Raw genomic sequence first — 13,300 nt, forward strand, 5'->3', positions numbered from 1 at the left:
TTCCTCATTGCTTTTATAATTCCGTCTGTAAATAATGGTTCCCATTCATTCCAGTGATTGATGTACAGTTCAGGTCCTGCATGTTCTCACCGATTTTTTGGGAAACTGGTTTCACAATAATGTGCAAAGTAGCCTTAAGAAACTCTGCTGTTTCTCTTAGTGATTATTATTTGTTTTTTTGTCTATACATTTATTTTATCCTAATATGTAATTGTTTTAGTCGAGTATTTTATGTTTTATTTTTATGTTTATTCTTTATTATTGTCCTTTCCATTTTTACAGTGTGTTATCATTTATTTACTAATGTAATTTATTACTTATTTTATCTTGTTTCATGTTTTGACTGTCTCAGCTGCATTGCAAATGAGTCTAAATAACAACAACAACAACAACAACAATAATAATAATAATAATAGATTAAATATATTAATCTAAAAACTTACTAATAAACAAATTAAAGAAAAAAAAAACATTGCTATTTTTTTTGTTTGTTTGTTTTTTCCTGTATTTCTGTTTATTTTATTCTAATCTTACATTATTTATTCTAATGTAATATATTGCTTTTACCAGGACTAACACATTTCCTCTCAAATTAAATTGTTTTGAACAAGTAGTGTGTGTGTGTGTGTGTGTGTGTGTGTGGGTATGTGTGTGTGTGTGTGTGTGTGTGTGTGTGTGTGTGTGTGTGGGTATGTGTGTGTGTGTGTGTGTGTGTGGGTATGTGTGTTATCAGAGAGTCTCCTCCTCCACAGGTGTGAGCGACAGGTGAGGGGCAGTGGGCCGTTCAGCAAACGGCTGTTGCGCTGTATTGGCATTCTGGTCAGGCTGCTGAAGCACACAAAGCAATTTAGAGCCATCATGACCACATTGCCTCATCGTGCATGACCAGCCACAAAGCAGGTGTCACTCAGCTTGCTCTTTTATTCTGATTGGACCAGCGAAGACCAGGAGGGGTGGGACAAAAAAAGTAAATCCATGGTTGCTTTCAGGGTTGATGGTTAACAACTGTTTCAGTTACTCAGCAGATTTCTGTGGCACTTTCTGCGGTCTTTGTTTTACTGTTTTGGTTTTCTTCTCTTCCTATATCTACACATGATCTACTCAGTGCTGTAACATTTAGGAGGATTATTTGATAAGGGTACACAGTGTTTCAGTGGCTGGCATGAAATGAGAGAAAAAAGGTAAATATCATTGGTTTTAAACGCAAGGTTTTCATTATTGATGGTCATTTTTGGACCAAATTTTGTATCTGTGCATCACTAATATATTATGTTTCATATATTCCATAAATTCAAATTTGTGCATACACAGTACTGTGCAGAGTGAGAGACCACCTTTCACTTATTTATTATTTATTTATCCAGTCAAAACAGTCATTAAATGCATGTCATTCATCTTCTCAGGAGAGATTTCTTAAGGAAAGAAAAAGTCAAAGAATAGGGGTTTGAAAAAATAGTTTAAATAAAAAAGATTAAAAGCTACAGAGAAAATGTGACTCCTAACACTCATGCAAGACCTGGTGGGCCACCAAAACTGTCCCCATCAGATAAACAGCACTTAAAGTTTCATCGGTGTGAGAGAAGAGAAAATCAAGCTGCTTCAGATCTGGAAACATCCACATTTGATTTTGACCATCCTTCCACTGTGAGTCAATAGACCAAGAAACATATGAAGTAAGGTTTTATGCACCCATAAGTCTAAATTGCTGGGATTACTTGGATTGTGAGAAGCAGAAAATGCAACTTCCCTGCAAAATCCCTGCAGCTTTCTGAAAGCAAGTTGTTGAGGCCTCTGTGAAATTTTCTGCTGATAATTAATAAATGAAGGGTGTTCTCTGACTTTTGCTCAGTGCTGTATGTTGTGCCAACTCATAGAGCTGTCTTCAGTCTAGGAGTCTGCATTAGAGAGGCTATTGTTCTGAAACACACACACACACACACACACTGGCACACACGCACATTTGTCAGGACTCAATTTGTAGCCTGTCCACCTTTCCACCCTTCTTTTTCCCCTCTTATCGTCACCTTTTGCCCTCAATCCTCAATAATTACCCAGAAGGCCTTGTCCTTTCGCCAGCCTTGGCTAGCTGCTGCTGGCCCTCAGTCACCCCACTCTCCAGCCAACAATGGCTCGGCCAGGCCCCAGTGTGCAGTGACCACAGGCTGCCATGCCCCAGGGTTAATCTCCCCTGTCCCTTCCTCTGTCAACACAGCCACACTCAGCCATTGCTGATTACTCTGCAGTCCTAAACGCTCAGACGCTATAGCACTTGACTCCCACTGGTGAGAGTTTATAGAGGCCATAAGCCCCAGTGCCATCAGAGCAAAAGCTAACAGCTCCACTTACTGCATTATACTTCATGATTCCAGCACTGGTACAAATAATACATTACCGTTTAATAATTTGTAATCGCTGTTTTCAGGAACATTAAAGCAATTTAATCTACCATCTGGTTCCTAGTCATGTGATTCTATTGGCTGTTGAGATTTGCTGCATAACAGCAAGCAGACCTAGCCTTCATACCTTTACCTTCTCAGCTGTGGTTTTATACAGTCATGGCTATCAGACAGGACTGTAAAATATGTTACGTACCACTAACATTAAACCTCAGAGTTAGTAGTTGATTCAGAAGACCTTTTTTTCGTAATTAGGGAGTCCTAATTAGGACTCCCCCAATCCCATGATACTATCAACTCTGGGAGGGTGAAGGCTTCCTCCAAATTTGTTATGTCAGCTAACAGACACCTGCATTGACTAGCATCATGTTCAGTGATGGGGAGAAGGGGGGCCATTCTACCCACCTAGAGAGCAAGGCCAATTGTGTGCACCCGGCTACAGATGCTTAGACGGTTGCGCCACTCAGGAGCCAGCAGACCTTTTTGTTGATAAAAACAGGCTCTCTGTGAGCTAATTGTGCCTCATTAGAGGAAGTTAGATATATTGTCTCCAGTTATACTCAGAGGCAGGTTTTGATTTTAAGGCCTTGTCCACACAGTTTTTTCTTCATTGACAAGAATTTCTGCACCGACTCAAGAACAAGTTTTTTTTTAAATCTTTACTCTGAAAAGCTTTTTCAAAAAAACAGTGTTTATTCAATTGTGTGTGTGTGTGTGTGTGTGTGTATTGTAGGGGTCTCACAATACTGTGCTCCACTTCAGCCATCATTGAGCTCCAACACTGCACCCTCTGCCCCACCCCATTCACTGAGACAGCCAATGAGGGTGGTAGGCTTTAGCAAACAAAGTGACCTTTTCTTCAAAGAGAAGTAAATAACAGGATAAAGCTCAGTAAATATGCCTCCTTTAAGAATATATCGCTGAAACTAATCACTTTAGTTCCACTTTAATGCAAGAACCCATTACATGAATTCCAGCCTCCTGTCTTCTCCCTCATTCCATGTGATTTCAGCTTAAACAGCTCTGTTCTCCAGTGATGGCGTAATGAAATTATTCACCGGCTCATCCTGTGTCCACTAATTTGGTGCTTGGCTGGCTTGATAGATGTAACCAAACATCGCTATCTGCTATGCACATTTGCTAACCCGTAACTGTAGGCTAATTTGCGCTGCTCTGTTGGCCAGGCTGAGCTCAAGCTTGATGGAGTGGCTGGTGTAGTAAATCGGTCTGCTACATGGAGATAGCGGAGGAGGGCAGCTAAGGGCTGGGCTAGGGATGAGCTAGCCTCAGCAATGGAGATGATGTACTGTGACCAGGGTTGATTTCACAGCTGCTAGGTGGACAGCAGGTATACAAGAGCTGTCTGGAAGTGTGGGAGCATGGTGGCAGGGGCTGTATTTTGATATGATAGCAACATCTCAACAGTAAGCTCATAGCCTTCTACGTTCACTGGCCACATTATTGGAAACATTTTTATTCTGGCTTCACCTTGGTGGCGTACAGTTAGTGACTGTTGGACATCTGTTGATGTATCTGTTAACGTATCTGGAGATATATTGAAGTTTACGTTAGCAGTCCTGTAGCCCTTTATCAGTGGTCAGTTTCTGACCACAGAATGTGGTTGAAAGTGGTGGATCACTGAGGTATGATAAAACTAAAAGGGAGACTACTTTATAAATACAAGGAAGGCATTTACAATAAAGTGGCCAGTGAGCATATATTCTAATTTGTATCCATAAAAAAGTGGTCCCAATGGTCAGTCTACGTTCTGACTCTCACCTATGGTCGCAAGCTTTGGGTAGTGACCGAAAGAACGAGATCATGGATACAAGCAGGGCTCTCCCTTAGAGATTGGGTGAGAAGCTTAGCGATTTGGGAGAGGCTCGGAGTAGAGCTGCTGCTCCTCCACGTTGAGAGAAGCCAATTGAGGTGGTTCGGGCATCTGGTAAGGATGGCCTCTGGACGCCTCCCTAGGGAGGTGTTCCAGACATGTCTGACGGGGAGGAGAGCCCGGGGAAGACCCAGGACACATCTCTCAACTGTCTTGGGAATGCCTCGGCATCCCTCCGAAAGAGCTGGAGGAGGTGGTGGAGGAGAGGGAGACCTGGGCCTCTTTGTTTAGGCTGCTGCTCCCGCGACCCAGACTCAGATAAGCGGTGGAGGATGGATGGATATTTTGATGGAAATGTTTGTGAACTGGAATGAACTGCATTTCCATTTTCAGACGTGAGCAAGCAAATCAACTTTTGCAAAAGTGTTTTATTGTGTTTAAAAGCTATTTTTATTGTGGCAGTTGTGCACAATTCCTTAATGTCAAGAAAGCTGCCGTTGTGCTGTCCGTTTTATCTTGGCACAGCCGTCTTTGTGGAGAGGTCTGAATTGTTTTTCCTATGGGGGGGTTCTTGCCCTCCATTTTTCTCTATCATTGCTCGCTAGCAGCTCAACACTCAACACACAAGTCTCAACATTTCACCCACATGTTCCATACAACGCAACTAATTACTGTCATATGTATTTTAGCTACTGAACTCCTTACCCACTTTCCCACTGTGATGAGTCAGTGTATACTAGCAGCCTCCATGCTAATGCTAACATCATAGTAATCTGTAATATGCTTCACTCCACTTACCTCAGCACCAACCCAATATTCTCCCTTGTCTCGGTGGAATCTGTTTCTATTTCCATTCTGAGATTATAATCATTGTTATCAAATGAGTCAAGCCTCCCCGATTCACAGCCTCTCTAAGTAAATACTTTCTTCAATCAATAGAATCAGGTTAAGAGTGCTAATAATAATGTATGTTTTTTTCATAATGTATGCTCTTTGCTCATAATCCATCCATCCATTTTCTAAGACGCTTCTCCCTCAGGGTCGTGTGCTTTTTGCTTATAATGCATGTCATATTTTGCTTGACATTGAAAGTGATTCAGAAGTACTTTTATTGTAATTTTTTTGTTTTACACGGAGACCTACACATGTCTAGCACCCTCTGTCCGCTGAGTGTTTCCCTTTTGTTTGATCTCTGCTGTGCGATGGCTGGGGTTTGTATTGAAATGCATGAATGTGTGGTCTCTGAGAAGAGCAGGCCGGGGCACTAGTGCGTGCTCTGACACGCTCAAACTAAATTCAGCAGCAAAAGATTTTGTCATGTCCAATTTAGCATAACAACAGCTCTGACCTGAGATGCAAGTGGAGTGATGAGGGGATGAAGAGATAAGAGAAAGAGACGAGAAATAGGAGACAAGAAGAGTAAGTGACTGTATGAGCCATAAAGAGAAGAGAAGAGAATTAGTTGAGGAAAAAGAAGACAGGAAAATTGGAGTGAAGTTGTGAGAAAGGAAGTGAAGAGAGGTGAGATGGAAGAAGAAGGTAATAGGAAAAGAGAAAAGAGATTTTGAAAGAAAAGAAGAAACATAAAAGGAAGAGAAGAGGAGTGGCTGAGAGAGGAGAAAAGAGGTTGTAAAAACAGAAGAAAGGAGAGAAGTTGGGAGATGAGAAGAGATGAACAGAGGAGAAAATATGAGAAGAGGACAGAAGGAATGCTAGACTGATAGAAGAGATGGGAAATGATAGGAAAGGAAGAGCAGAGTTGAAGAGAAGAGAAGGAAAAGGGAAATGAGGAGAGATGTGTCAAGAAAAGAGAAGAGGAAAGGATAAAAGAGCCATGGATAGAGGAGAAGAAAGGAGAGAGGAGGGAGGTTGGAACAAAGAGAAGATAAGAAAAGTTGAGAGGAGAGAAGGAAAGAAAAGATGCTGTGGAAAGAGTAGAGAAGTTGAAAGAGAGAAGAATAGTTTTGTATCCTACAGGCTCTGTATCTGCGCCTGACAGATACAATTAGCATGCAGCAAGCAGAGAGAGCATAATAGAAAATGGGGATAAACTACTTAAATATCATATATTGTGCAGAATTAAACTGATACACGATGAACTGAAATAATGAAGAGATAAATACATAAAACAGGTAATTAAAAGAGAGAACAAAAGGAATGTAAGACAAGCTAATATAACAATAACAGTATAACACTACTTTTGGTCAAAGTGGTAGTGCTTTATGCAGAGAGACTATGGAATGAATAGTCTGTGGAACCAGGAATGATAATGTTGAGTAGGCTGCACAATGTATTTCAGATCCTGGTGTCCTAAACTAAAGACTTGCTTTGTGGAAATACATTAAAAGGGGCTTATTTTGATCTGTTAGTGGTTTCAGCTATAGGGCTGATCACTTTCATTTAGATTTTTGTGTTTCCACTTTGCGCGTCAGGTTCAATTCCCCGGCTGGGTGACCAGTGTCCTCTCTGTCTGCATGTTGGTGGTTTTGACTATGGGGCTATAAGGCTCATATGATAGATCCTCCCTGTATCTGTGATGACTGCACCGGTTTCCTTCCACAGTCCAAAGACAAGCAGTCAGGTGAACTATAGATGCTAAATTGACCCAATATGAACGTATATGTCACTATGTCTGCCCTGTGATGACCTTACAGCCTGACCAGGGTGTTTCCTGTCCTCCGCCCAATGACTCCAGCTCCCCCTTCAACCCAAGGGGATACACAGCTTACTGATATCAAACGATCACTTGAGCCGATCAACATTATGGCAGATCTTTTGTCAGTGGTTCCTTACCTCACACTGTTATAGCTATTGTTATTATGTGCTATCCAGTGTGGACCAGAGGAGGATGGGTTCCCCTTTTGAGTCTTGGTTCCTCTCAAGGTTTCTTCCTCTTGCACTTAGGCAGTTTTTCCTTACCACTGCCGACATTGGTGACAATTTTTCTGTAAAGCTGCTTTCAATACAACTTAGAAAATATAATGTTAATCATGATAAAGTTATGTTCCCTGACTAAAGGTACTAAGATGTATCCTTGAGGGGACCACCCCAGTGACAAGAGGAGTACTGCCCCATTGACAGTTTTGTACCTTGTTAGTGTTTAACTTTCCTTAACCGAGGTAAAATCACTGTAATGCACCACTTGAATGAAGATTTGTTGGCTAGGCTAAGTCAGTTAACAAATGCTGACATTGCTTGAATGATTTGTTGTCTATATACATCAACACACCAATCCACATCACTATCCTTAGCAAATGTTAGCAATATTTGGATGATAGACAGGTTCCTACTGTTATGGCCAACACCTATCTCCATAGCTCCATGAGCTTTACCATTGTTATCCAGTATCTCACACAGATTCAAAGACTTCTACCAGAAAACAAAAGCTTTAAAAAATGAAAACGAAGAATTGTTGTGGGGTTGTTCATGCTTACGTTGTGTTGCACTGTCACTTACTGTTCAGTCTGAAGATCATTGAATTAGGGTTAAGGCGATTATTTGCTAATCAAAATGTGTTTAATGATTCCAAACTAAATCATATTGCTGATATTTCTTGTTCCTCTTTTGTATATCATATTTTGTATATGTATGTCAAAGTGTGCAGAACTATGAAAGGTTTTTGAAAAATGCATATCCCATGACATGGTGAATGTCCAGGATTTTCATGGTCACTGCTTGGAAGATGCTCCTCTCTGCCCTCGTTCACTCCTTTCCTCTGTGTGTTTTTCTTTTTTGACCATTAGGAAACACCAACAGTGTGTTTGCATTAGACTACATCAGCGGGTCCCTGACCGTGAACGGCCGTCTGGACCGAGAGAACCCACTGTACTCGGCAGGATTCATACTCACAGTGAGGGTACGTATACAGTTCAGGTATTTCAAGGGTTGAGGGCAGCACTGATGTTTGTGAAGGTTGTGAATGAAATATGGAGAAAGAGGTGGGGAGAAATGTATATGTGTTTGAATTTTGAATACATTTTTAATACAATATAGCATCACTGCCATAAAAATGGTAGCTGTAAGAGAAGGGAAAAAACATTCTTATTTTCTCTTAAAACCTTTTGCTATACTACTCTAAACTACTTACACGTAATTGCGTAATTACATATTTAATTGCATAGCAAGTCACACAATGAATTATATGGACATTTACATTTGGAATTTGAATCTGAATCTGTGTGTTTGAATGTTAGGAAATGACAAAAACATGGTAAAAAATAGACTGTTAACTGTACTGCAAACAAGACAGTACATACGATAATTATATTTTTTAAATGATAACTTATCTCCTGTATTTACAAACACAAGGTTGGTTTGAACTGAGGGCTTAGAATCTGCATTTCACACAGGATCTCTCTGCTTGTTTCAATGAGCTACAAGTGAATATAAAATTAAAAATAGGCAACTTAATAAATGTGTTAATTGTTCACACAATGTGAAATGTTCACACAATGTGAAGGGCAGCTAGGAAAAAAAAAACCTTAAGACCTAAGACATTTAACTCATTCCTAGCATTCAACTACATGCCTTTTAAATTGACTTCAATTAATTCACCTTAATCCTAACCCTAACCCCAACCTTAACCTCTTAGCATCATAGGCTTATTACATACTAAAGCTTAGTATTGAGTAACCACAGGGAATTTAGTGCAAACTAAGTGAGCTTTTCTTAGGCTGTAGAAGTGTGTAATAAAACTTTGGGCCTGCTGACGGGCCCATGGCTTGGTAAGGGCCTAAACCCCATATCTAAACCTAATCCGCACCCTAGTCTTAATGTTACAGTCCATAGGGGGTTCAATTCATGGATCAGAATCTGTTCCGGATCCTCAGATTGGATCTGGCTCCTGTTTAAGTGGATCTGGCACCTCATTTACATATACAATTTAATCAAGAATAAAAGCATAAAAACAAGAAACAATTATTACAATTATTTGACAGAACTGGTAATAAAAACAACACCACTCACAAAAAGGCTCAGTCATGCTGCTTATCACTCCCAAATGCCCCCATTACTACTGTGAATGTTCAGCCCTCAAAAGGGCTCAGTTGGCCTGAGCAAAAGCACTGGCTTCTGACATTGATAGTAGCTTCTAGTAAGTTCTAGTAAATTGCCCATTTAAAGAAAAAACAACCAACCAACCAAACACATCCTGTATAAATAAAAATAATGCGTGGCCACGACTTAGTAAGCCGTGGGAATGAGATGATTAAGTCATGGCCACAACTTAGTAAGCCGCAGTCTTGTTCCCATGCCTTACTAAGTCATGGCCATGACTTAATCATCTCATTCCCATGCCTTACTAAGCCACACATTATTTTTATTTATACAGGATGTTACCAGCAGGGCTCCTTACTTTATACAGCGTGAGTCAAAAGTCACAGAACACTGTTTTATTTTATTTTATTTTTTATGCTGTCACAAGCCTCCATGATTCGCTGCTGAAGGTGGGGTTTTTGCGGATTTTCTCAGAGATGACCAAAGAGATAAAAGTCGCTAGTAAAATAAAAAATAAAATAAAATAAAAAGTGTCCTGTGACTTTTGACTCACCATGAAATGTGCTAAAGTGCAGTAGTACTGGAGCTTAGTTGGGCTGTTGTAATGTGCCTGACAATCTTCACTTGATGACTCTCTTATCTTTACAAGAGCAGCTTATAAATGTCCACTTACTGCAAGTAATTCTGATACAGTAAGGATGAGCGAGCTAATATTCTGTTAGGCTTCAGGTCTATTAAGAGCACTCAGAGACCATCGCCTGCTGAGCCCTGTAGCCCTGTAGAACAGAGAGACAGAGACAGAGAGAGAGAGAGAGAGAGTCTTGTTATCGTTATCTCCATGACCTGCTGACAGTTCCATGGCAAAGGCTAGAGGGTGTGTGTGTGTGTGTGTGTGTGCGTTTGTGTGTGTGTGCGTGTGTGTGCATGCATGTGCGTGTGTGTGTGTGTGTGTGTGTGTGTGTGTGTGTGGAAACAATTTGTTCCTGTCTCTCTATCGCTGTTTCTAAGCTCAGTGTAAGCCTTGGGCTCTCTCTCTCTCTCTCTCTCTCATTTTGTTTCACTTATTCCTCCAGAAGTTTGAAAATTAGTGCGTTTTTTTTTTATTCCATTTGAATTTGGATAGATCAGCTATAACCTTTGCAAAATTATCACTGGTGATGAATTCATAGTGTAATTTTGAATGAATTATTTCTCACTCATTGCTCATAGAAGCAAGTAGGAAAAGTGGGTTCAAAGTGGAAAAGATGTTTTGTTGTGATTGGAATTTAAATAATAAAATGTGATTGTGTTTACAGTCTTGTTTTGTGAAAAGAGAAACACACTTTACATTTTACTGTATTACCAACTCTTTAGCAACCACATAGGATACTACACTGCTCAAAAAAATAAAGGGAACACTTAAACAACACAATATAACTCCAAGTAAATCAAATTTCTGTGAAATCAAACTGTCCACTTAGGAAGCAACACTGATTGACAATCAATTTCACAGCTGTTGTGCAAATGGAATAGAGAACAGGTGGAAATCATTGGCAATTAGCAAGACACACTCAATAAAGGAGCGGTTCTGCAGGTGGGGACCACAGACCACTTCTCAGTACCTTTCTGCTGGCTGATGTTTTGGTCACTTTTGAAAGTTGGTGGTGCTTTCACTCTCGTGGTAGCATGAGACGGACTCTACCACCCACACAAGTGGCTCAGGTAGTGCAGCTCATCCAGCATGGCACATCAATGCGAGCTGTGGCAAGAAGGTTTGCTGTGTCTGTCAGCGTAGTGTCCAGAGGCTGGAGGTGCTACTAGGAGACAGGCCAGTACACCAGGAGATGTGGAGGAAGCCGTAGGAGGGCAACAACCCAGCAGCAGGACCGCTACCTCCACCTTTGTGCAAGGAGGAACAGGAGGAGCACTGCCAGAGCCCTGCAAAATGACCTCCAGCAGGCCACAAATGTGCATGTGTCTGCACAAACGGTTAGAAACCGACTCCATGAGGATGGTATGAGGGCCCGATGTCCATAGATGGGGGTTGTGCTCACAGCCCAACACCGTGCAGGACGCTTGGCATTTGCCAGAGAACACCAGGATTGGCAAATTCGCCACTGGCGCCCTTGTGCTCTTCACAGATGAAAGCAGGTTCACACAGAGCACATGTAACAGACGTGACAGAGACTGGAGACGCCGTGGAGAGCGATCTCCTGCCTGCAACATCCTTCAGCATGACCGGTTTTGCGTCAGTTTTTGGGTCAGTAATGGTGTGGGGTGGCATTTCTTTGGAGGGCCGCACAGCCCTCCATGTGCTCGCCAGAAGTAGCCTGACTGCCATTAGGTACTGAGATGAGATCCTCAGATCCCTTTTGAGACCATATGCTGGTGCGGTTGGCCCTGGGTTCCTCCTAATGCAGGACAATGCTAGACCTCATGTGGCTGGAGTGTGTCAGCAGTTCCTGCAAGATGAAGGTATTGAAGCTATGAACTGGCCCGCCCGTTCCCCAGACCTGAATCTGATTGAGCACATCTGGGACATCATGTCTCGCTCCATCCACCAACACCACGTTGCACCACAGACTGTCCAGGAATTGGCAGATGCTTTAGTCCAGGTCTGGGAGGAGATCCCTCAGGAGACCATCTGCCACCTCATCAGGAGCATGCCCAGGAGTTGTAGGAAGGTCATACAGGCACATTGGAGGCTGCACACAATACGGAGCCTCATTTTGACCTGTTTTAAGGACATCACATCAAAGTTGGATCAGCCTGTACTGTGTTTTTCCACTTTAATTTTGTGTGTGACTCCAAATCCAGGCCTCCATTGGTTAAAAAATTGATTTCCATTGATGATATTTGTGTGATTTTGTTGTCAACACATTCAACTTTGCAAAGCACCTTAGCAACCACATGGGATACTATAGCAGTGGCCTAGCAACACCTTAGCAACCACCTAGTATGCTATAGTAATGGCCTAGTAACACCTGAGCAACCACATAGGTTTCTATAGCAATGGCCTAGTCACACCTTAGTAACCACATGGGATACTATAGCAATGACTTAGCAACAATAGCAACTCATAGGATACTATAGCAAAGGCCTTGTAACACTTTAACAATCACCTAGTATACTATAGCATTGATCTAGCAACACCTTAAAAACTTCATGTGATACTGTAGCAATGGCCCAGCAACACCATAGCCACAATAGCATTGGCCTAGCAACATTTATCAGTTCTCTAGATACAATAGAAACAGCCTAGAAACACTAGCAACCAGTTGAAAGCCTTAGCAATGACCCAGCAACATTATTGCAATCGCTTGGTATAACATTACAACACCTTAGCAATCACCAGGGAATTCATAGCAGTGGCTTTGTCAAGATGACTTAAAGTTAGTTCATGAACTTCCCCGGTTCTAGTTAAGTTTTCAGATACATAATTACATTACACGCATATGGCACAGTAAAAGCAATAATCCCGAACTTCTAATGATTGAACTCATGCTGGAGCTGTGAGGTTTATGCCACATATTCATAATTATGCACACAAAAAACATCTCTGGATTGGTTGTGGTCATTGCTTCCTTATGAAATCTTGTAGTACAAGGCCTAAACCAAATTAAAAGCAAGATCATTGATTATGGTTGAAGGACAAGCCATTTTAAAGACCAGATAAAGTGATGCCAGTTAGGACCATTGCAGAGCATTTAGACAAAATCCATATGGGATCCATATGTTATGGAATATCTTGAAAAAGAAAGACAAGCAATTTGCAATGGTCAGGTTGTCCGAGAAGGACTACAGCAACTGACTGATGGAAAAATTGTTAGAGCTGTGCAGAAACCTCCCGAAATAACAGTGGAGTCACGGACAGTCTGCAGAGTGGAGAGCTGATGATTCACCATACAAAGAGAACTTTGAGAGGAGAAATAAAGAAGCTAGCCTGCAACCTCTCATCAACACCAAGAACATCAAGGCCAGTTTGGACTTTGCCCAAAAGATCAAAGATGAGCCAGAAGAGTTCTGCAACAAAGCTCAAAGGACAGATCAAAATAAACCTCGAAATAAACCTTCATCAAAGTCATAGAAAGAAAAGAGC

The 13,300-nt window shown here is 41.4% G+C and overlaps 1 protein-coding gene across 1 annotated transcript in view; it reads left to right on the top strand.

Moving 5' to 3' along the window:
* Positions 1 to 13,300, top strand: part of cdh23 (cadherin-related 23) — a 435,604-nt gene that overhangs the window by 218,458 nt on the left and 203,846 nt on the right. Inside the window, exon 10 of the mRNA XM_037538890.1 lies at positions 7,971 to 8,083. Within this exon, the coding sequence (XP_037394787.1) occupies positions 7,971 to 8,083 (113 nt within the window). The remainder of the gene's footprint in view (positions 1 to 7,970; positions 8,084 to 13,300) is intronic.

Source organism: Pygocentrus nattereri, chromosome 5 (genome assembly GCF_015220715.1).
Source record: "Pygocentrus nattereri isolate fPygNat1 chromosome 5, fPygNat1.pri, whole genome shotgun sequence".
NCBI classification, from domain to species: domain Eukaryota; kingdom Metazoa; phylum Chordata; class Actinopteri; order Characiformes; family Serrasalmidae; genus Pygocentrus; species Pygocentrus nattereri.